This window comes from Meleagris gallopavo, chromosome 16 (genome assembly GCF_000146605.3).
Source record: "Meleagris gallopavo isolate NT-WF06-2002-E0010 breed Aviagen turkey brand Nicholas breeding stock chromosome 16, Turkey_5.1, whole genome shotgun sequence".
NCBI lineage: Eukaryota > Metazoa > Chordata > Aves > Galliformes > Phasianidae > Meleagris > Meleagris gallopavo.
Genome location: NC_015026.2, coordinates 1,744,590 through 1,769,427, shown reverse-complemented (window position 1 = coordinate 1,769,427; position 24,838 = coordinate 1,744,590). Strand labels below are relative to the sequence as shown.

Here is a 24,838-nt window from a genome sequence, read left to right as displayed (position 1 = left end):
GGTCTGCAGGAACATAGTAAACAGCTGTCTTAACCCCTCAGCTGAAAGTAATCTGGATGACATGTAAGTTCTCGTATGCTTAGGAAGTAATGTTTCCCCTGGCACTGAAGTATGACAAGAAACAGCACTGGTGCAATTTGTAAAAAGGGAAGAAGTCTTAAATGTATTGTCTTACCTTTTTCAGAAGCCGGAGCAAGGTCAATAAAACTTCGACATTTTTCACCTTTAAAAGAAAAGGATTATTTTAGGAGACAGAAGGTGTTTGGTTTTGCTCTGCCTCCTCTTTCTCCTGGTGTTCCTGCCATCGCTCCCACCTGAGACTCTATGGCACCACCTCATGTTCTCAGCCACAGAGCAGACGTTTACTGGGCCTCCTTCCTAGACAAATTATCCTCACAAGGCAGGAGTCACCTTCAATCAAGGGTATGAAAAAGCCCTTCTAGGTTCTGGTTCCTGTGCCTTTTATTAGGAGAAAACAACTTGATAGCAGGGAAGGAGCCACATAATGCACAGCTCACCAACACTGGACTGTCATTTACAAGCATGGATGAGGAGGACTCCACAGATTCTGCAAATGATAGGTATCTGTTATGTAAAAATAATCAGTTTTATACTGCTTATGTAAAGCTGTCTATAAAAAAAAAACAAAAAAACAACAAACCATTAACAGCAAGTTTTGAGTCCCAGTCATAGTATTTTTAGCTACGACTGCAGCCAAACAGCCAGAATCCCATATACTTACTCAAGGGTAAAGAAAGTTATTCAAAATTCGAATTATTTGGACAACTTTTCTGTGCTACATTTTGAAGAATTTTCATAGATTTGATTCTGACCAACTTGAGGGCCCTTGAGGGGACACTCACTTGGCTCACTTGAATGGGGCCCAATATTCAAGCTGCAGCTGCACTTTCTCAGTGCCCCAAGCAACGTATTCTTCTCTGAAGGGAGAATGTGAGTGAGCCAGGGAATGGTTGACTTCATTTTATAGGGCATAGCATGAAAGCATATTCTCAGGGAACAGACTAAGCAGAATAAAAACCATGCTGATCCTACTTGTAGACATTACTAGACTCACGTTGTCAGCAGACTGTCATTAAAAACTTTGAGAATCAATGTGGAATTCCACTTGGGCACTGGATATTACAGCAGAAAGCAAAGAAGCAGTCATTTTCTACAAGAATTGAACATTTAGTACTACTCACTGGAGAGATGGAGAACTTCATCTTTCTGGAAGGGCTGAACAAAGTGATTTGTCCAGCTCTGGCTACCTGGGTGCAGATGTCAAAGCTTCACTCACCCCAGTTTTCCAAATGGGATGAATGAGGCCCTGATTTATCTATGAAATGTGGCTATGAAAGACAAAAGCTGAAGCACAAAGCAAGCTAAAAAAATTGCATAGCATTTTCAAGTCTTTTAAAACCCATTGTTATAAAGCAGGCTAATGTGTTGCCGTGACAGTTGCACAGCCCTGTGTCACTCCCTCTGCCTTGTGGCTGCTTCATCCTTTTATCACTGTAAATTAAAGCTTCTCTCTTTAGGACTCTACCTCAGCAAATGTAACCGAAGCAGCAAACGTATCTTAAAGATAAATGCTTTGACTTTTTTCTTTTTTACTTCTTCAGGCAATTGAAGAAACTATAAAATAATTCCTCTGTTTAGGTGCATCTGTCCAATGAATACATGTGGTTTTTACAATAAGATACATTACGAAGTGGCCAGTAGCTTTTCTGCTCTGCCCTGAGTAATCAGAGCATGGCATGCCTTCCACAGGTAATGGAGAAGAATCCATTTTGCCCATTAAGACTTAAATTTGTGGAAGAACAGCTGAAGTTTTTATTAGTTTTCTTTAATTATTGTTGCACAGTCAAAAGACTTATTTAGAAAATGTGAGCCATTAAAAAAGAATACATGGTGAGATACAGAAGAGATGTTGAAGTCTGCATTTTTTTCTTAAAAGCAATTAATTATATGTACAAATCCTTGTTCACTGCAGGGGAGCTGGACTAAGATGGCCATCAGAGTTCCCTTCCAACTCCAAGGATTCCATGATTCCGTGATCTCTATATAATGTTAATCCTTTTGATGTCTTTGTTGGTAGGATTGAGATAAAAGAAAACATTCATAACAGATTGCTAATATTACTGTTTATTTGCTACATATGCTACAAAGTGCTGTGTATGTAATCTGTGTATGAGTTGCTATAAAAGTTGCACTTGATACTGAAACGAATGTTTCTGTAACCCCATGTCTGAGCAAAGGACTTGTTCTCTGTGAATGCAGGCGTTATGAGGACATTTTAGAATAGAAAACAACTTATCAAAGCAAACATCTCTATTCCCAAAAGAGGTCCATATCTGAGCAGAGGGAATGTCAGGTGAACAAATTTTGTTATGAAACAGCCTGAAAGATACTTGGTGGTGTATCACAGAAACAGCAGCATCTCAGAAGCTCTGTGTTGACAGGGCCTTGCTGGTCTCTTTTCAGCCTTGTGCTCAGAGTAGGACTATTGCTGGGGCCTGATCAGGTCACCTGAGACTTTACCAAGTCTTGTGATCCCTGATGAATGGTGATGCACCTTCTGTAGTGCCTCCCAGGGCTGCACCCGCTTCTGCAGCCCTGACTAGAACTTCTCTCGCTGCTCTTTGTAGCCATTCTTCCTATATTTGTAGGGACATGAGCAAGGCCAGCTACCTTTTTTTTCACGCATGGTGTTCTTAGGACCTGATCAAGAAATTCAGGCAAGCAGGTAGGCTATAAAAGATCCTGTGTTGTAAGTAGGAATCGTTCTCAGCCAGATTGCGTTATAAGGCATGACGTCTGTCAGGAATGCACTGATATCAAGTTAATATAGGGAGAGTGACCTTTAGATCTGAATTTGATATAAGCAGATTAAGCTGGATTTTTCATTTTAGCCATATGGATCTGCATTTTTTGTTTGTTTTGACATAATCTATTAATTTTATCTCACTATTATCTTAACCTGCCTTCTCAGAGTCATGTCTCCCCCATGGCTGCAGTGAACCTGAAGCCATATTACTGGAAACCTTTAAAAATTGCCTGACTCTCCCCCATGTTATCCCAAGAAAGCTAACAATGAATGGCATTTGCTACTAGAGAAATGACATCTGTCATTCTGAGAGCTGGAGATGCACAGTGCCTCTCAGATACATGGTAAAGTACTGACAAAGCCATTCCAGTTCATCTGGGTCCTGATGAAGCTAGTGGTGCCATCATGTTTGGCTCTAGATGCTTTGTCCAGAGGACAAATGTAGAGAGGGTGATCGCATGCTGCTTGGAGGAATGTGCATCCATACCTTCCCTTTAATCAGCTTGCCCAATGTTGTCTCTCCCTGGAAAGCTCTCTGTGACAAGGCCTCCAGCTTAAATAACAAGGACAGAAAATGCTGGAGTGACCAGAAAAAGGCCTTTTTGGGCCATGATGCAAAGATTGGTTGCAGACTGGGGATTGAGAAAAAGAAAAGCACGGAGGATGAGGTCACTTTCAACTGCCGATTTCCAGATTGTGATGGCCTTAGTACTAAAGGTTCTGCTCAGAACTACATAAGAAGTTCTTGATGAAGGACTCTCCCCTCTGTTGTTCCTGCCCGTGGACATCGGAGTTTCTTCCTCTGTTTTCAGAGGTAACCACTGGTGGCATTCATAGATAGTGTTCGTACTTGGACATGCAGACATGCATCTCTCTAAGAACTGAAGATGTCAGCAGTGTTTTCACTGCTCCTCTTAGGATTTATTCTAAGTTATTTTTGGATATCTTGTATAACCGATCTCTTAAGCCCTCTTAAGTTTAATTTTAGACTTTGCAGAGTTTATCCTGCTGTGCCGCCCTTTTCCAGATGCATCGTCACCTAATAACTAGGTCCTGCAGAGTCTTTGGAGAATACAGAAAAGGCTGTCATTTTGAGCTGCAACAAGAAGAGTGTCTAAGGTTCCTTTCCTTGATAGTCCTCACCCACTTGTCTCACTGATTCTAACAGAGGAGAAAGCCAAGGAGTGGTCTCTCCTGTACATAACTCTCTTTCATAGACAGAGGAGGTACAACCTGGCTTCAGCACTGCTGTACAACACTCTCTGGAGCTCAGCAGCACCAGGAAATTGCTGCAGGTTGAGGAGAAAGGACTGACTACCCAAACATCAACAGGAGGAAACTACATGGTGCCGATTCCTTCTAGGGCTTCCCAAGGATGAGGTAGAAATCTGTGACGCCATCTGTGCAAGCCCTGGCAAATGCATTCCATCCTAAGCATGCTGGCTGTGCACAGGCTCACTTGTGTCTCGCTGGGCTTCCTTAGAAGGTCATAGTGACCTACAGGTCTAGGTACCAGCGACTGAAAACACTGAAATTTGTGTTTTTTGTCCAGTTAATATTACTTAATTGTGCAGATATGTATGTATTTGTAATTTAGTATGGATCTTCAGACTGAACCAGCCAGAGACTAGGAGGCATATCTGGAAATACTCATGGTCTGAGCTAGTGCCTGGGTGAGCATCCTGAGGTCTTGGTATGGATAATAGACCTAGAGCCCATGACAGTATCTGAGGCCAATGGTGTGATGTTGTGCATCTACAGAGAGAAGAGGTGGGCAGTTTATCACTGGTGATCTTGACACTTACTCAGATGGAGAGGAAGGGGAGCTGGTGGGGTGCTGCTGGTGTTTCTTTGGGTGCTGCTGCAGGCACAGCTCTCTACACTGATCTGTGTGGCCAGCAGGTAAGTGTCACAGAGGCATCTGTGTGCATGTACAGGTGTGTGTGCACCTGCATCTTGAGTACCTGCTCAGGCTGAGCTGGGAAGCGGCAAACAGGCAAAAGAGGAGAAATCCCTTGGGTCTTAAAGTCCCTTGGGCTCAGCTTCTGTTCCCAAGAGCGCACACAGCATTTTCTCACACAGGCTCATCGGAACTTTTCCCATTTCACGGCTCTATAGCTGTGCAAGCACCCATAGCACAGAAGTGAAATGACTGCCAGCTCCTCAGTGGTTTCTACTGTGGAAAGCTTGGCTTTGGGCTTCTGTTCTGAGGAAATGGTGTATGGTAAGAAGTGCTGGCCTCAGGGAATGAGGGAGAGTTGTGGCAGCATCGTATGATCTCTCTGTCTAACTTGCAGGGTGAGGCCCATGATCTTTCTTTCTTTCCAGTTCTTTGCCTTCTCCTATTCCTAATGCAGTCAGAATTCCTGAGTTTCCAGCAAATAATTGTCATCAAAATTTTCTCATGTCTGAGAAATCAAATCACTTCAGGAAAAAAAGGAAAGTGGCTATTCCAAATCCCAAAAATTCAATCCTGACAGAGAATTAAGAAAAGCAAGGCCCTACAGAGCCATCAGGACTGCGCCATATATCAGCTTCATGGCAGTGAGCTGCTTTTCCCTTTATGCTGTGCACATCTTGTCACTGGCACAGTGCAAGAGCTCAGGTTGAGATCCTTTTGTGGGGAAGTTGTAGACTCTAGAAAGCAAGTGCACAGCAATATAAAACAGCTGGAGATGCAGCTGTGCACATAGATTGCATCTAAACTATAGCATACAGATGTACTTCTTCTTCTATGAGTTCCCTAAAATGTATGGTTTGTTCATTCCTTTCCCACTCCACAGATGGAGAATTCAGATTTCTACCCTTCCCTGGAACATTTTCAGTCACTGTCTTCAGGACAACACAGTGGCTGAACTGGTCCAGAATACACCTCAGAATATAAACTGGTGGTTTGGGCTAGAAATCAGGAAGAGGGCAGAAAACACACAAAAAAGCACAGGCATTAAGACAATATGCTGAGAGTATAACACACCTGTTGCAATAGCAAGGACCAGAAGTTGGTGACTGAGATCACATTTATTGGTCTTGCATTCCTTCTTTAGAGGCCAGTGCCTCTAAAGGCACAATTAAGGCAATAAAATAAAAGGTAACTTTAAGAAAAATGTAGTAGTTCTGAGTGAGAGGAGGAGCTCCATTGTAACTCTGTTTTTCATCTTGGGGGGAGAAAAAAAAAAGAAAAAAGAAAAAGCTATCTGTGTTCACTTACCCTGTATAAAATTTCATGAGTTCAGAAGTACAGTTCTGTTAAATGATTAAATTTCATTTAAACAGCATTCCCTTTTAGAAACACACTGGCTCCCAGCCTATGAAAGACAAGGTCCCTTTTTTCTCCAATAGGCCCTAGCAGGTCTTTGTCTCTCCAACTATATCTGGAGCCATGTGATTCTAATAAGATTCCATGTCATCTATGGAGAGTAAAATCATTGTATGTAGCTGAAAAAATTATATAACCCTCCAGGGGTCTGAAGGAGTGGATGAGGATTGCATCACTATTTCCGTGAATTAAAATACTACATGAGGAAAAATATAGGTTAATGAGCTCGTGCAAACTAAGTTTATCAGGTTAATTAACAAGTGAAACGTTCCACTTTTGATTAAACTTATCCCAGACAAAGCACTTAACTATTTTTTTCCCCTAATGAAAATGAAGCCTTAATCTCCAAACAAAACCAACTGTTGAAAGTGTTGATTTCGCTGGAACAATATTTTCTGCTGGAAAGTGGAAAACAGTTTTTACAGAGTTGCACTCAAATATGTATTGAGCTATGCAAATAACTGTTTTCTATCACTCCAACAGCTTTCATTTATAGCTGCTGCCCGTCAACATTTCTCTTGCTTCCAAGTAATGTGAGAATTTGCTCCAATTCTCATTTCTCTCTGTTTCTTTCAGTGGACTCAAACTCTTAAACCTTCCTACATTTTAAAGCAGAGGACCACTTCTTTAAGCTTTCCACTTTTTTCATTTCAGTCATGCATTTTTTCCTCAATTCACCTATTCAAAATGAAATGCTAATAGTCTTATCAGAGAGGGGATGTGCACACTGCAAAGTTTCCCTTTTGCTTCCTCGGAGCAGCAGATAGCTGTGCAGGGGCACTGGGTGCAGGCAGAGAGGGGAACGTGCAGCGTGCTGTGCTAAGTCAGACTGTGTGCCATGGCAACTGTGTTCTCTGCACCAAAACTCTGACTGGTGAGCAAATCCTTCACAGTCACTGAAGGCAAACTTCTTTACACTCGTGTCTGATTGAAACACACAAAGACACAAGACTCATCTGACTATCTCTGTAAGGCCCAATGGGTTGACAGGCCCTTTGTGTACACACATATAGATGGGCATACATTTGAGGAGATGGAAAACAGAACTCAGAGAACAATAGTGCTGAGAGGGGCTTGCAGTGACTCTGATGTCAAATTAGATCTGACTTTATCAGATGGAAGACATGAAATCGGGCACAGTTTTGATTAAGCACTTTAAATAACGGAATGGAAGGATGAAAATTTGTACCTGTCCATCGCAGAGCTGACAACTTTGACCCTCTGTGCTTACTCTGTGGTCAGCTTTGTGGTCAGAAACACTGCACTTTGCTTGAAGCCTTACTGGCTCTACAAATCTCATCTCTTTCTAGATGCCAAGGTGCCATTCCAGACAGCTAATGAGAAGGCAGAGTTGTTTCCTACTGACTGGCTCCACAGGCACCTCAGGGCACAGAGCCGCCATTTTGTCCACTTCCCATTTGCTGTCATTTGTGACTAAGTGCTGTAAAAAGAAGAGTAATCTTGCTAATGTAAATATGCCAAAACATACTAGTTATCACAGAGTCCATTATCTGTGGGATTATCAGGTTTCCAGGAAACCATGAAAGACCAGAAATAATGCTTCTGACAGAATATGTATAGTTGATGTATACCTCGCTGTATATATATGCATGATGTCTTCTACAGTTTCTCGTGTGACTGCATTAGCAGTTCCCTTCAGGCTGGTGATTAGCAAAGATCAAAGGAGTATCTTCCACTCTTTCCAATTAGTAGCTGTGGGTCAGCATGGATCCGCTTTTAACCATGCCAGCACTTCTCTCCAGATAACGCCCAACCAGAGTATTCATATTGGATCTGTGCCCTAGCTGCAGAAATTCATAAGCAAAGCAAGCAGAGATGAAAGTCTCTGAGAGCAAAGAAAGAAACTCTGTTTCACGGTTAGGATTACTCCAGAAAATGGAAACATCAAAAGCTGATGTGCGCTAAAAATGGAGGAAAGGACAAAATCAGAGCAGAGCGTTACTACAATGGCATGGCATGTTGCTGTGAACATGAGTCACTGAAAAGAACCAAAGAAGATCCTAATTTGGAAGAGACCCACACTTGGTGATTGCCCAGCCCTCACTTTTGTCAAGATCTCTCTGCAAGGCCTCTCTATCCTTGAGGGAGTCACATTCTCCTCCTTGAACTTGGCATATGCTTGAGTCCTGCATCTAGACACTATCTCCAGATCAAGCCTTTCTTTGACAGATTAAGTATTTGATACTGTAGGGAGAGTTGTGATTTAAAAGGCTTTAAGTACATCACTCTTTTGGTTAGCTTGCTTTCTAAATTTCTAAAATATCTACTAAAAGCATAGGAACAAAAGAGGGGTTACACATCTCCTGTTTACACCATCAGTAAAATGGACTTAGTGTCTTTTTCTACTTGGATATACAGAAATAAAAGATGTTTCTGATCTATGTGTCTCAATTTTAATTTTTTGTCTGGTTTTGATCCAGAGAAGCAGGTTGAGTCCTCAGGGTCTCCTTCTCCTGATCGTCCAACACGGGATCCAGAAACAGCTTGTGATGCTACTCTAGCATAGATAAAAGAAGAGGATTCACTGACTTCTTCTGATGAAGAGGAAACCAAATGTTTATCTCACGTTTCTTCTGAGGAGAGCAAAAGCAGTATCTTCTCAGCCCTCAGCTTTCTACAGAAACTCTGGCTACTCATTGAAAGTTACCAGTTTAAGACAATATGGTGGGATCAAGATGGAAATTGTGTTGTAATCAGTGAAGAAATGTTCAGGGTTGAAGTATAGCAAAGTAAAGGACCTTTCAGTTTTTCAGACTGAAAACATGAGAAGCTTCATTTGGTAACTTAATCTGTTTGGGCTCACTGAAAGATCTCCCTCAGTTGCTGAATTTCCAGCAGAGGAAGAAGCATTTGCTGCTCACAGAAAGGTACATCAATTGCTCCACACATAAACCAGCCCTCAGAATATTCTGGTGAGGGAGATGGAGGTTCCAGTAAAATAAGTCTTGGCAATAGAGGAGATAAGGATGATGGTACATGTTCTGATCTTCATTTCTTTCTCTTGCTGATTCCAGGTATTTTAGAAGCAGCACTACTGAGTAGTAGAAATACAGGCAAGCTAGTTTGGGTTTATATCTGAGTTTGAACCCATGCAATGGGAAGGTAAATAAATCAGGAGATAATGAGTCTATTTATTTCAATATAATTGCAACATTATCTTGTTTTGGTTAGCCTATGCTGTAGGATTACCCTGACTGATAGACATTTTTGTCTTCAGCAATTAAGAGTCTTCCAGTATTGTGCTATCTTTCAGTCTCAAATATATAGCAACTAACCCATCTCTTTTTCTTTTGAGTTGAGAGATCATAGATAGATAATTCTTGAAAGATGTTTGAGTAATAAGCCTTCTCCGTTCTCAGGTCTTTTTATTTATTTATCTATTTAATGGTTCTGAAAATAAAATGTTTGAATAAGAAACCTTTTCAGTTTTCATGCTCTTTCAGTCATTCATTCATTTATCTAATGGTGAAATCTCAGATTGATTCTGCATTTTGTCTCTCCAGAGGAAGTAGAAGCAATGGTTCTTACATCGATCTCATGGTTTTCTGTAAGAATCAAGCTCTAGATTCTTAGCTGTAGAGATATATGAATAACCAGTAAGAATAACAAAATTCTTTCAGTTTCAAGTCTAAGGTTGAAGCTTGAAACACATGCAAGTGCCTGTAGGTTAAGAGGTAAAGTAGTTGCTGGAGGAGTGGGAACCTTGAATTTTACATCAACCTGTACTACTTCTTTACAGTTGACACTCAGTATTTCTTCCCTAGCTTGCCCATCTGTCTGCTCTTAACTGCTTAGCTGGTGTGATTCAATCTGCTTGCTTCAAAGCGAACTCCAGAAACTTCTCCCATCTTCCCTACCCTTGTTTGAGGTTGAGGCATCCTGAGTTTCTAAGTGGGCACACCTGACTCAGAGCATGGAAACAGACAACCTTAAACTTCCAGCCACAGATGTTTTAACAATGAGAAAGAGAAGAACAGAAAACACGGAGTATACTGCAAAAAAAAATCCAGTGTCTGAAATCAGACGGAAAAAATGTATTTATTTTTGTGAACCTTATTCCCAAGCTTGGACCTAAAGAACTCTGCAACAAAGTCTCACTTTTCTTTGGTCTGGTCAGATAATGCAGGATGAAATCAGTCTGAATGACTGATTATGGTATGACATGGTGTTTTTGTCTCCAAATTTCATAGTCTGAACATCGTGGAATGAACTTGATTCCCAGCAAACATGGCTTATATCCTTCCCTCCCCCTGTCCCATGAGGCAGCCAAGTCCAAGGTGGAACAGCATAAAGCAAATTTTTGTTTGACTGTGACTGTTCATACAGGCCTTGTCATTCCATAGTAATAACATCTGCTTCTCATTATTTACTACCATCTGTAGTCTTTAAGTCATTGGCAAGTTAGATCAGTGAAGATTTATATTACCATTTAGATTACCAACAAGAATACTGAATAACATTACAGCAAAGCGTGATTAACAGAGGATCATGCTAGAAGTGACCCTACTCCCTGATAATTCCTTATTTTGAGATCTGTCAGGTAAGTCAATTTTTAATTTTACCTATTTTAGCTCTGCTAATTCCACATAAAGGAAAACTTAAAATCAGGAATAAGTATGGTGTAATATAAATCCAGGAGGACTGTGTGATGATTGATATTCCATCCTATCTGTAGTCCTAACTGCATCTGATCATATTTTGCAGTAACTGGCACTGAGGTAACAGTCTCAATTATCCATCTGGATGATCATTTGTATCTCTTTGAAATACGGGACCTATGTGTTTATCTTCTACTTCTTTGAAGTTTATTCCATCTACAAGCAACCAGGAAAGCCCTTCAGACAGCTTCTTCAAGACTGCTGGGTTAAGAGGCTGAGGATGGACTCATCCAAAGAGAAAGCAGTGTAGTTTTGTAGCTTTTGTTTGTGAGATGGAGAAATTTGGCAAGGAAGGAGTGGTGCCTTGCCTTGTCCCTTTGCTCTGTTACCAGTCTCAGTACTCACCATACCAGACTCATCTTTATATTTGCAATTTATGATACGTGTTCATACAGCTATCCTGTGTCTAGCAGGATCAGGAGGACCTCAAATTCAGAATTCCCAGTGCATCACAGACACAAAACGTCCCCATTACTCTACAGAAACTTGAAGGTCTGTACCAATGACCACAGAAACTACAGCTGTCATGTACCACAGGAGAAGAAGAACAAGAATCATTGTGAGGACTCCTATTACACTGGTTGAATTCCTATGGCCAGGACTATCCTATCTTACAAGCAAAACCTCAGGATTTGTTACGAGGAATCACAGTTGCTTTCCTGAAGTGGACCTTTCCCCTTGTTCTAAAAGAAGGCAAAAATCCATTACCATCCTTGTTATCTAACCTGGAGGAGGTTTCTCTTCTGATCGCAAATTAGATCATCAATTTAATGTTCAGTGCATGAACAGACATACCAATTAGATTCTGAGAAGCTGTAATAATGTGGAGAGCAGCAAAGCACCCTTGCACAGTCTCCATCTGTAGCCAATTTCTGATGCTTTAGAGAAGGCATAAAACCCTTCAGAAAATACGACGTGCATCAAGCCAGCAGCTATTTTTTCTTGGCTCCTATCAATGACCACTGGAAACCCTGAAGCATGGATTCTATGTAATTTAATACAATATAAACATGGTGTGACAAAAGGCAGTCAGACCAAGATGGCTTCTTTCAGACCTCCTCAAGATACCAACAAATCAGTTATGCAGGATTCAGTCCAAGCTTCCTCATGCCAGAAAGATTGCTCTTTTGTCATATGGCTCCTTCTGCAAATTTAAAACTATCAGTATTTCAGTCATTTCCTTTGCTCACACTGCCCTCTGTGGCGGTGAATTCTAGGCACTCACTTTCTGAGAACCCCTCCTTGCATCTTCATTTTTCTTCTCAGTGATAAGTAACTCAAATACTGTTCTTTCGTTGATATTTGAATATATATGTATGCATGTGTGTGTATATGGTACTATCATAGCTCCTCTTGATATTTGATTTGTTCTACTTTTTTCTTTTCCTTTCTTATCTTGAAGGAAATTCTCTTCTCCTCAACTACCTTAAAAATCCCACAGTGCATCTTTTTGCCCTCCCGTTTTCTTACCCTAACTATTCATGATGGTGCTAACAAAATGCACAGTGCTGCTGATTCATCCACAGAATAACACCTTTCCTTTCTATTGCAGCACTCTGGCAGCTGGCAGTCACCTCACAGACAAATGCTGGCCCACATCTTGTTTCTTATCTCTTGCCTATCATTGAGTACTTGTGACCTCACAGAATTTATGCTTTTAAATTTATTTATTTCAGTATTATTCTTACTGCTCTGTGATGTCAGCTCACATTTTTAGTTATGGAGATAAATCTTTACTCTGTAGTAGCAATATTTCCAGACTTTGTGACACAGCATGCGTAAGGAGTGCATTCAAAGTAAGATTCTTCTCTTCAAATTAAGATTCCCGTGTTACAATGCCAACTTCTTGGACAGATTCCTTTTCTGGCCAACGAGGAGAACAGGTCGTCACAGGGCTTTGTTCATTCCACTCCAGGAAAACTGTAACCTCCCCTCGAAGTATTCATTACTCTCTACTGACTGTAATGATGATGCTGATCAGTAGAGGCACATACATCTGCTTTGTTAATGTCCACTGGTTTGCTGTGGATTTTGCTTTCTTCTGGTTTTGCTTTCTTTTTTTAATTTTAATTAATTTTGTTTAAAGAAACTGAATAATGTTAATTCTGTCTCTGGTTCTTTTTTGCAGATTGTTAATCTCAGCTTTCAAATCAGTCTCAAGACTAAACCTGAGGACTGCTAGATATCTCTGATTTCCACTGCATTCTTTACTCTTTTTATATTAATTTCCTCAGTCTCATTGTAAGACTATTCTTTAATCAGCTTGCAGCCTCTCCATTTATCCCAATAATAATAAATAATGTAATGTAAAATCTGCACCAGTTTCCAGCAAAATTTCTACCTACTTCATTATCTTTGTATCATCATAAATAACTGATATTTAGGGAAGACGTGTGTATGCAGTAAGTGATTCTGCTCCTGTGATATCAGTACTGCATCATTAGTCTGGGGACTTCCTGGTCAGAGGCTGCTCTCAAATCATTGTGTCAGTGATGGATATTTCCTTCCTGGATACATGCAGTCCTCAGTTTTCACCTTCACATCGTTCATGGCAGGGAACTCTTTAAGAGGAAATATTTCTATTTATCTGTTATGCCTCTTGTTCTTAAATTGTTGAAAAAGTCAGTGATATTTTTTGTTTGAACCCTGTCGTTCCCCATCAATGTTATTGCCATAGTTCTCTGTGCTTTGTGCCTTTTTTCCAGTTCGAAGAGGCTCTGGCTGTTTTCCACTGTGGAAATATATGGATACCTAGCAACCTGCTGTCACCATTCCCTCTGCAGTCTGCAGTTCTGTGAAGAATTTTCAGTGGGACATTCCATCAGATGCTTTGTAAAATCCACAGAGACTTGGTCTAATGCATTACTCTTGTCTAGTTCTACTTTTGATAAAACTCTACCTTTGATGGTATCCAGTTGTTGCCCTGTACTGACTGCTTTCACTAAAACCTGTCCTAATGTTGCTGGCTCAAGTGGTCTTTATTATTTTTACCCATCTTCCTCTCTGAATACAGAAATGTGAAGATTCATGAAAGATTCTTGTTACCAAAACTGCATTTTCATGTGCCAATTATTTCTGCATTCTCGGATGGAAACTAACCATGCCCCCCTGAGTTCAGTTCCTCTCTCGCTGGAAATTATGTCTTTAATACAAAGCTAAACCACCTCAATTTCTTTTACCCACTCTTTCCTTCCTAAGCAATTTGTAACTAGCAATTTTTACGTTCCAGTTGTGAATAAACCCACCAGGTTTCAGTTATGCCAATTATATTACATTTTTCATAATGCAATAAGATTTCCCAATTCCTCTTGCTTGTTAATTATTTATTCCACAGGTGCTTCTGCCCTGTCCCTCTCCCTGGACAGCTGCCTATGGTGAGTCACATATTCTTATTATCATGTTGTTGGAGAGAGAAGGGTGAAGCAGTATTGTTTCTATACTTCATACTGCAAAAATATATGGCAAGCTTTTGTCTTCATATGTTACAGATCTATTCACTACTGCAGGATGCACCTCCCTAGTTCTGTCTCCTTCTGCAGATGAGCTTTTAGTGTCTGTATTTGTGGTTCACTTTGGTGCATCTTTGCATATCAGGTAAGTTCTGCTCTCCCATGCTCCAGCCCTGGAGATGTTCAAGGCTACGCTGGATGGGGTCCCAGGCAGCCTGATCTCATGTCTTATAGACATGAGCAACCCTATTCGTGGCAGTGGGGTTAAAATTAGGTGATCCCAAGCCATTCGATGATTTACTCCTTGAAGAGTGCTAATGAATATGTGGTGGCACAGAGAATACAGAGACACCTTGCTTTCAAAATGGAATTCCAATAATGCAAAACGAGCCTAGATATAGTTTTCTTATTTCTCTGGCTTTTGTGGAGTGTGGCGAGCAACACAAAAAAGCTCTTTTTTTTTTTTATTGGAAGGGGCAGTACTCTTAAAGTGCATGTGTACAGGAGCTGCTTTTCTCTCTGATATGCAGATCTGATTACCGATATTGCCTGCTCATTAGCCACTTAAACAAGATCCGAGTTATGGTTCATTTCTATTAAAATCAAATAAATGCTTTAATGTGCAAAAATGGCTAAGATTTTATCGCTTCCCAGTTGTGCAAAAGGATAAGGTAGGCTGCCTTACCTACTTCATGTGTTGAGCATTTTTTTACTATTATATTCTTGAGTCAGAAAATCCACCAATCATTTTACCACTGGATCTTTTCCATCCATGCTGCTGTTAGCACATCACTAGTTTGGTATCTTGTGACATATCCAGTAGTGGACCAAGCACAGACTTAGACAGCAGGTGTGAAATAAGATGCAAGGTCATACTCAAAAAGAAATAAATTGTTAGGCAGCTCAGCTCTGAGTCACCTGGCTGTAGCCAAGGAATTCACAACCTGGAACGAGGCAGCAAGCACTTTGTGCTGTGTCTAAGTGCAGAACAGGACTTGTGACCAGCATGAGCTACAGAGCTCATAAAGTATGCTTTAGATTCATGCTCTTTGGGAAGTGAGATGTATTGCTCTTATGAATGATACCTTCACCTGTTTGATATCCAAAGCATTGAACCTACTCTGGAAAGGAGAGCCTCCATCCTCCTTCAAGCAGGTTGGAATTCAGCATACCTTTGAGTGAGAAACTGTGCTAACTAGCTACAGGATTCAACTACAGAAGGAATATAAATGCTCAAGTGCTTCTTTTCCCAGAGGGAATTCAAAATTTTATTTCTGAGATGCAAAATATTTTTCAGATTCTTTAGCAGACCTAGGCATGCTGGATAAAAATAAACTTCAGGTACACCAAATATTTCAGAAATAATCACAACATTCAACATCTGGTAGAGATGTTAGTGAAATCTTGGAACAAGAGGAGGGCTCACTTTGCTGGTCTCCATACAGTGCATGGTATGTCTTTGCACCCCTACACCTGAAATTTAAGCAGATGTTTCAAATAAGCAGTGGAAAGAAACTCAAAACATTTTTGTTTTGACAGCACCACGACAACACAGACAATTACTGGCACTGCCAGTGGGATTCATTCAGACATCTGCAGTGAGTGTTGAGGGAAAGATCAGGAACTGTAGGAATGGTGCTCCCTGTTGTCTGTGGCCATATGTACTGGTCATACGTACTGTATGCTGACTAGTATAAACTTATGGAGTTTTTACTGGAAGGACTCTGCCTAGATGATGGCTGTTGATGGCATCAGGTGTGGGCTAAAAGAAGACTGTTAAGCAAGCATTATGTTTATGAGAATGTCCTGTGTGGGTTGTTCAGAACAGTGCTTTGTGTATAGAGTATGTGGTATTGAGACCCAGGTCTCCAAAAGACTGGATAACGTTAGCAGCACAGTAGGCTTACAAGAACTGTTAGGAACAGCACTTTGGCTAAATGAAATGGCTAAATGCTGGTAATTATGCATTCAGTATGTGGATTGTGTGAGAATCTTGGACATCTTGCCATTCATGAGGACCTATAATTGGATGGAGAACTGAGTGGAGATGAACTTTCTGATGTTCAGCATGGGCAAGTACAGAATCCTACACCTGGGGAGGAATAACCTTGTGCATTAGTATAGGTTAGGGGCTGAGAGAGTTCTGCTGGAGAGGAGTTCTGCAGAGAAGGACTTGGGTTTACTGGTGGACAGCAGGTTGATCATGAGTCCACAGTGTGCGCTTGTGTCCAAGAAGGCCAATGATATCCTAGGTGCATTAAAAGGAGCATGGCCAGTGGGTCAAGGGAGGTGATCCTCTGCCTCTACTCTGCCCTGATGAGGCCACATTGGAGCACTGTGTCCTAGGTTCTTCAGTTCAAGAAAGACAAGGATCTTTCAGAGAGAGTCCAGCAGAGGACCTCAAAGATGATTAGGGGTTGATAAATTTCCTATACCTTCATTTTCGGTATTGTATTTGTAAAGCTTTAAGAAAAGCATTATCAAAAGTATGTGCCTTTTAGGTACTTAATACTCTACTTTCTGTATGCTAAGTGGTATATTCTTGGCATTCTCCTGGCATCCTAGGGTGTCTATTAATGACATGGTGACCATATGACTTGCAGTACTTAGATAATTGTGGTCAATAAATGTACTGTAAGCAGTGCAATAAGCCTATGGAATTGCTTACTTGCAGATGCATTGAGCAGAGGGGCTGCATGTATAAGCAATGACCACAGGCCAAGACCATGTGCTCACAAACCACTAAGTCTGGATGAAGACCTTTCATGTGTTGACACTCTCATGGGCCAAATTCAGACCTGTGTTCATTACACCATTCCTGTCCTTATCAGAAAATCTATTGTAAAACCCAAACAAAGCAACTGTCTGAGCCAATATAACCTTATACCTGGTTGGATTCTAAAGGTTGGCTGCATCTTATCTGCTGATTTTGAAAAGTTCTTTTCACCAAATTAGTGTTCTAAGATAAAACACATATGATGAGGCTGCTATGGTGGCATGCTGGAGAGGAGTAACAACCCTCTCTCCCGCTTTCACCACAACTTTCTAAAGCTGGCTTTCAGCCACCTGCTAAAAATCACTCACTACAGCATGGCTTTGTTTACTCAGCACAGAAGTGATCACCATATTTCTCTTTGATAATTCAGGTTTCAGATTAGAACCACACAGTCACAAGTTTTGCTAAACATAAAGCTAGGCTTGGAAAGCTTGCAATATCTGCAAGGAATTCAGGCACGTTTGTGCCACTCCCAAATAAGATGCTTATAGTGTTGGAGGGTCTTAAACTACTCACTTAGTTTGCTGTGGCCTGAGTTTATTTCCAAATCAATAAGAAAAGTATTCCTTTTTCTTCTTTTTTTTTTTCCCCCCTAATGTCAGGAGTGTTACTTTGGTGCTCTTATTTTAGCATGGGGCCACTTGTTGACACTCCGAAGGCTAGAGTTCATCAGCTTCTCTTTTCTTACATCAAATTGAGTTGTAATGACCAGCTTGAAGCACTATCCCCCAAATTACCAGTGAGTGTGCACACCACCTAGGGATGGACTATGAGCTGCTCACTAAGTTTGCCCCACTTTATAGCACATGCACACAGGGTAGTTAAACAAATTCTGTGAACTTCCCACTGCCAGGGAGGTTGTGTCCTAGGAGACACAACACATGGGATGATCAGCTGTCCTCCTCTGCCCACAGTGGTGAGCAGCCCTTGATTCACTCCTTGGGCAATGGCAGGACAGCTCTTTCACATCCGAGCTGGGATGTGAGCTCTGTTTGACAACTCTGGAAGCAGGACTGCCTTCCATCCATCCTCCGGTGTTCTATTTGTTGGTAAATTCCAGGGTACAGAAAGGGAAATGAATTCACTGATAAACCGAAGCAGTCTTCTCTAGTGCTCCTCAGTAAGTAAATGGCTGAGCAGGGAACAGAAATGAGCTTTCCTGTACTCAGTTCTGCCCTTTAACTACCTTTTCTCTACTCCAGTATATACCATGTATAATCTAGCGACTAGAAAGCATTTGAGTGCTCATTTACTTAGAAAAGAGGAACTCTAGGCTACAGCCTGATAAAAATCGGGAGCGCTGCGCTTTTCCCGTCATTCAGACCACTGCCCTTTGGGTTATTTAGGGGGCAATCGCAATCCGATAGGGTAAATGTCAGAATCTCCATAACAACTAACAGCCAGTGCCTTTTGTGCGCTGCATGGAGCAGCTCTGGGAGGCGAAGCGCCGAGCAGTGCCCAGCTGCAGTGCCTGCTGAGGGGTAGCACACACCGCTTAGCCGGGGTTCGGCCGCCTTCAGAGCACAGAGCCTGCATCAGCCAGCAGGTAAACAAGCAAATTTCTGCTCTCGTTGGGAACAGGTTGTGTTTCAACGAACAACTGTTAAAATTCTGCCTCTCTCTGCAGGGCAAATCTGCGTTAGCTACAGCACAGAACAGCTTGTCTGTGTGTTCATTACGCTGAGCCAAACACAAAACAACACAAGCTGGAAGGAAGTTGTTTTACACTTACCAGCAGCATTGATATTTTCCTCACAGGAGTACCAGATCCCAGTGTGGAAATACCTGAAAAGGAAGCGGTCATCTCCCGTCTCCCAGCTGTAATGAACCACATTCTGGTTTGTCTCATTGGCAGTCTCATTCCCACTGTAGTTGAGGCAGTTTGTCTTCTTCTCTTTCCCACAGCTCGGCTTGGGGACCCTCTGCGTGCCCTCACACCAGTGGGTCGTGATAAAAGCTGTTGTAGAAAAGAGGAGAGCCATCAGATTCAGACTCACTGCTAGCAGGGCTCTGCATCTTCGATTTGTCTTCATGGTAAATCCGCCCTCCCTCCCCCTCCTGCTGAGAGAAGAAGTCAAAGGTTTTTGTTTTATTTGGGGGCGGGGGTGGTGTTTCAAAGCCTCTCACGATTCAGAATCCAGTTTTCCAGGCACCAAAACTCTCAGCTTCTTCCAATCTGCTGTTGTAGCAGTGAAGGAAACGCTGCAGCCAGACTCCCATTCTTCTCTTCACTTGAAATCCTGCCTTTGTATGTTAAAGGAGCAGCTGCAGGCGCGGGAGTGCGGCCGTCCTCTTGCAGGCGGTGAGAGGATCAGAGAGGGTCTGTCTCACCAAGAGCACCGAGAGCAAGTCAACATCTGCTCGGGTACCACACATGATCCCCAGGGGCTCTGCAGCTTCCTCTGCTGGGAGACACCTGCAGGCTGCAGGACTCGCTGTTCTCTCCCAGCACGGAGAGACAGGGGAGGCTCGGCAGGAGCTGGGCGACAGGGACAGCCGCTGTGCCACCGCGCTCCTGAGCAGCCCTCGGAGGCGCCTGCATCATGCTGACGGCTGAGCGGGACTGGGGCAGAGTCACACCTTCCTCCCCAAAGGGATCAGTGTGGCTGCGAAATGCGTTGGTCGTGTACCAGCGGTCAGGGATGTGACCAGGAGAAGGAGGGATGGAATAATGCTTCAGCTTTTCTATTCTAAGCTCACGAGGAACAAACTGAAGGGCTGATTTTGCTATCGGTACAGCGGTGTAATTCTCTGTCTGCAAGGGTTTGCTCTGGAGGTCAGCAAAGCCCCAGAGGAATTCAAATTTGAAAGTCTGTAATAAGTGGAACTGATGCCTGTCACACTACCTAGTGAAGTGGGTCTGTAGGACACTGCTGGTTGGTGTGCTGTGAGGGGATAGTGCTGACAACATGGTCTGTATGCAGAGCTGCTGTGTGTGCAGGGTACAGACCGTGTACCTGAGCACTGGCAGTGTTTGTCACACAGTGGTTGTGTACTTCACAGATGAGCACAATTTTCTGTGGTAAGTTCCACTTACTTGCTGGGCTTTGGACTGAGTGACTGTTTATTCCTTCTACCCTGCAAGGACCCTGGGGCCACCCGCAGCCCCTCAGAGCAGTCTGAGTGGAGGGAACAAAGTGAGCCCTGGAACAGCCACACAGGCTCACAGTAGCAGAGGGGCTTACACCCCGTGCTCTGCTAAATCAGCATGCTGGCCAACGTAAAACCTCACTCACTCCATGCCTCACTGCCCACAGCCATGGAATATGGCTGTTCTTCTCCAGCTCCTCCAAGAAAGAAATTGCTGGTGGAGCTTCTTCTTGGTCAGCACCACAGCGGAATGAAGGGCCCCAGCCCTGCCTCCCTCACAGGCAGCTGTGGGAATCCATTATGCTCCTTGCCGGTGTCTGGCCTACATGCCTGCTTCCAATTATCTGTGAAATTTTCCTATTTATACGGAACCACTTGGCTATAGCCTTGTTCTTTTAAAAATAATTTAGGAAGTCCTTAAGAGATGCTGCTCTGTGAGAACAGTTACGACATCAAATCTGCAAAGGTAATGCTTGGTAGAGCAGATAATTCCCTGCTTTAGCGGACTTCACTTTGCCCTCTCTTGCCATCCTGTCATCTACAACTGCCTCCTCAGCATCAGATTTTTTTTTTTTCAGTGGCCTGTGGTGGGGGGGGGAATGCTTCTGTGCAGCAATAATTTTGGGACCCTGACTGCAAGAAAGACATTGAGGCCCTGGAGTGTGTCCACAGATGGGCAATGGAGCTGTGAGGGGCCTGAAGCACAAGTGTGAGGGGGAGAAGCTGAGGGAACTGTTCAGTCTGCAGGGGGCTCAGCAGAGACCTTATTGCTCCCTACAACTCCTGAAAGGAGGCTGTGGTGAGGTGGGGGTTGGTCTGTACTCTTGGGTAACTGGTAGGATGAGAGGTGATAGCCTTAAGTTGTGCCCAGGGTGGTGGTGGAGTCATCGTCCCTGGAGGTTCAAGAAGAGGGTAAGTGCGTGGCACTGAGGGACGTGGTGGGGTGGGGTTGGTCTTAGTGGTCTTTTCCAACCTTGACAGTTCTGTGATTGTATGATAATTGCACTGTGCTCCTCCAGTCCTTTGAGATGGTTATTTAGATGACCACAGGGCATTTCATTTAGCAATGGATTTAGATGTTTCTGTGTTCTGAGGCATGCCAGCTGCTTAGAGAAATAGAGAGTGTACTTTAACAGCACACCTTCATAGGATCACTAGTGCTCTGCAGGATTATCTTCCAAATGGTGGAAGACTAACTCATCACACTTTTCCAAGTGTGAACACACATCTTTACAGACCTTTTCTCAGCAGTCTCCTCTGTCTGCTGCTCTATCACTTGTGTTTTCTGATCCCAGCATCAACTTTTGGATGCTATTTCTTCTCCCAGGGAGCTGGGCATCCAAGAGTTTGGTTTATTGTGGTAACTTTGTTCTAAATACTTTCAAGATTTTGTTTTTCTCCTAATCCTAACAGATATTTCTGTTTCTGTTCTTGTCTTTATTCTTGTTTTTGGGCTGACAGGTGTGTTGAGAACAAACATAGGGGCAGTATGAAGAAAAAAGGAAAGCAAAATAAAGAAGAGGTTTGGTTTCTTTTGTGATTTGTGATAGAGAGGTTTTTAAAGCCTTGAGAATATAAAGTATTCAGCACAAAGTAAAGCATGCTCAAAGTCAGGGCATCTTCTAACATGATTTTTCTTTTTCCTAATAGAAGTCAGAAGTCAGTTGTTTTCTCCCTTCCTAGTGAAGAACTGACTAATTGTTAGACTCCACTGGATGTTAGGATCACCCAAAAAGGGGGAAAACAATCTCTCCTATACTCATGTGGTAAAGCTCAAATGATTCCTCTTTATATAATCTCTGTTTATCAGATCTGGTGTGTATAAAAATGGAAAGGTCATACATATGTTACAGAAAGCAGTTCAGATGCCTGGATTAAATTGTATTTATGTGGTTTTATCTTGCATTGTAAAGCAGAAGGGTTTGAATGCTATGGAGAAGTAGTTTTCATATTGTGGCTACAAGAACTTTAAAAATCCTTTTTGCAGCAATAGCTCTTATCAGATGTAAAAAAACTACCTTTGTGAGTTATGGGTATCCTCCTTTTGCTTTAAGATTTCCTACAGAATCAGTGCAAATTGTTATTGCTTAGTATTTTCTTGAGCACAGAAAGAATTTTGCAGAGAATTTAAATTAATGATAGTGTTTTCGAAGGAAATCTTTCAGTGAGGGTATGTTTTTCACTAGTTGAAGGCAAAAGAAACGTTCAATAAAATGAGAGGACTTTTGGGTCCCCTAATGAAGGGGCGGGCTTGATGTGCTTAGTTTAGTTGTTTATTTGACCAGCAGTGTCAGCTGCATGGGATTATATGCTGTTTTTAAATCAAAAGTTTAAAAAAGCTTTTCATCAAATTCTCATTTCTTACAAGTCCGTCCTTCTGAGCTTTCCCATGTGTTTGTAAATGTCTTTTTCTGCATTCACTGGACTGGGCTTCTCAGTTCCTCTTTCCACCTTGGGATGGACCCCTCCTAGAAGCTGATCTCTTTTCCTCTGGGCCAAATTCTCCTTTTCTTCCTTTAGCATAGATATCAGCATAACTCATCTTTTTCCGGCTCTTTTAATGTGGCAAAAAGTGTTATCTTAATCTTCAGTTTAACTTTTGACTTTTCACTAAGGATGTGTCTCTCTTGCACTTTGGGGCATTGAGTCAAGCCCAGTAAGGCTGCTCAGGAACTTTATACTGATCTGACCAGGTAAAAATCATTTCTGACAGTATGGTAGCAAAGACCTTCAGTAGTCTCGACAGAAAGGTCTCATAAAACAACAAACAGCATAATCAACAGGTTTTCTTTTAATTGCTTTCCAACTACAGTTACCTTCACAGAATCACAGAATCACATAATACCTTGATCTAGGGTGACTGGTTGTAGACAAGACATACCTAAGTACCAGTTTCAAAGTAGCCAGTTTGGATTTTTTAACCAGCTTTGAACGTAGCTCATCCTTTCTTGGATACCAGGTGCCACTCTAAGACTGGATCTGAAGGCACTCTTTCTCCTGAAAAAATGGAGCCCTCTGTGAGAAGAGGACATTATCATATGGAATGTCTTGGCACCGTTTTCCCCAGAGATCTCCTGCAGGTCAGAGAGTAGATGATACTTCCTATCCTCTTTCATTGGAGGATGATGTGTTTGCATGGTAGCACATCCAATTTGCCATTTCATGATGTGCCTCTGCTTGTGTTTGAGGTTTAGAAGAGGTAGACTGTGCACAAAGACATCAGCACACAGTGACATAGCAATGCAAATCATGCTGCATTTGGTTGAACAGGACAGGTTTACCAGCATCTGTCCCAAAGCCAGGGCAGCCAGACACCACGTAGGAGCATGCTGGAAAATAGGAGGGCTGCAGCTTCTGTATTCCCCAGAGCAAGCAGCCTTCACATTACTGAGCAGTTTGGCAGAAAACAGGCTGGGCAGCCTCAGGTTGTGGTTTTGCAGGTGGCACAAGCAGAGCTACAACAGAGCAGTGTCAATGCAGCTGTAGTGATTATCTGTTCCAAGTGCTTTTGTTATGGCATAGAGCAGAGCTGAAAGTTGATGCCAACAGTTGCTTCATAAAAAGGGACTGGACGTGGCTGGGTTTGGGTTGGAGCTGTGACCAGGGTGAAATTCTCCAAAACAGTCCAGTGCAAAGATGCACTGCTGCTCGATATCACGCTGAGTAATTTTATATCCCTCCATTTCTCGTGTTGCACCTTTTGTTAAATTACTGTATAGATATTTTGATCTCATACTTACTGGGTAAAAAGGAAGCCTTTCTTCATTCTCAGAAGAAATATTTCCAACATAAAGCATGCTTGCTTCCCAGCTACATCTTTCATTCTTTAATTTGCTGCAAGAGACTTTGGTATCCATTTCTGACCCTGAATTATAAATTCTTCTGTATTTGAATTACAAGTATTGTTTCCTCACAGTCAAGATGCTGGCAGTTAGGTTGGGTAAGATAAATGTTTAACTAATTTTTGTAACTTTTCCAATGCTAACTTTGCTCAGACATGTTTAAATTGTTACAAGAAGTTACAGTTCACTTAAGTGGAACTCTTAAAGCAGAATTCATGTTCTTCGCTGCTAAAATTTAAAGAAGCGTTCTTGCACATCCAGGCCTTATTGGCAGGTTTTAAGCCTTACAATATTCATAGACTCCTTGGCCTCACAAAATAGTTGCCCCAAAACAAAAGGTCCCACAACAAATGTAGCTGACAAATGTCAAAGGGCCATTGCACAAATATGCTCTTTCAAAACGTAGACATCTGATTTCCAAATTCATAAAAAGTTGATGTGTTCATATCCCCCTGTGTCTTTGGAAGTGCCTAAAGCACTAATTGCCATAGAATCATAGAATGGCTTAGGTTGGAGGGGACCTCAAAGATCATCTGGTTCCAACACCCTGCCGTGGGCAGCGTTGCCAGCCACTAGACCAGGCTGCTCAAGATCCCAACCATCTTGGCCATGAAGGTCTCCAGAAATGGGGCATCCATGACCTCCCAGGGTAACCTGCTTCAGCACCTTACTTCTCTCTTGGGTGAAAGATTTCTTCCTAACAACTCACCTAAATCTCCCCTCTTTTAGTTTAAAGCAGTTCCCCTTGTCCTGTCACTATCAGACAATGTAAAATGTTGGTTCTCTCCTCCTGCTTGTAAGCTCCCTTCAAGTACTGGAAGGCTGCAGTGAGATCTCCCTGGAGCCTTCTCTTCTCCTG

At 42.2% G+C, this 24,838-nt stretch overlaps 1 protein-coding gene and 1 long non-coding RNA gene across 9 annotated transcripts in view; one reads left to right on the top strand and one right to left on the bottom strand.

The window, feature by feature from the left end:
* LOC104913363 overlaps positions 1–14,869 on the top strand; it is a 33,552-nt gene extending 18,683 nt beyond the window's left edge. For 2 of the 8 annotated variants that reach the window (XR_004161475.1, XR_004161472.1), the window contains exons 7-8: positions 185–4,729; positions 8,585–14,868. This is a non-coding gene — a long non-coding RNA (uncharacterized LOC104913363). Of the gene's footprint in view, positions 1–184; positions 4,730–8,584 lie in introns of all 8 variants that reach the window. The other 6 variants (XR_004161476.1, XR_004161473.1, XR_004161474.1 and 3 more) reach the window with 5 other exon arrangements.
* The window catches only part of GSG1L (GSG1 like), a 58,716-nt gene extending 38,577 nt beyond the window's left edge, over positions 1–20,139 (bottom strand). Inside the window, exons 1-2 of the mRNA XM_031555824.1 lie at positions 18,780–20,139; positions 176–223 (exon numbers count right to left, since the gene is read on the bottom strand). Of these exons, the coding sequence (XP_031411684.1) occupies positions 176–223; positions 18,780–19,080 (349 nt within the window). The 5' untranslated portion in view covers positions 19,081–20,139. The remainder of the gene's footprint in view (positions 1–175; positions 224–18,779) is intronic.
* Positions 20,140–24,838: the final 4,699 nt, after the last annotated feature.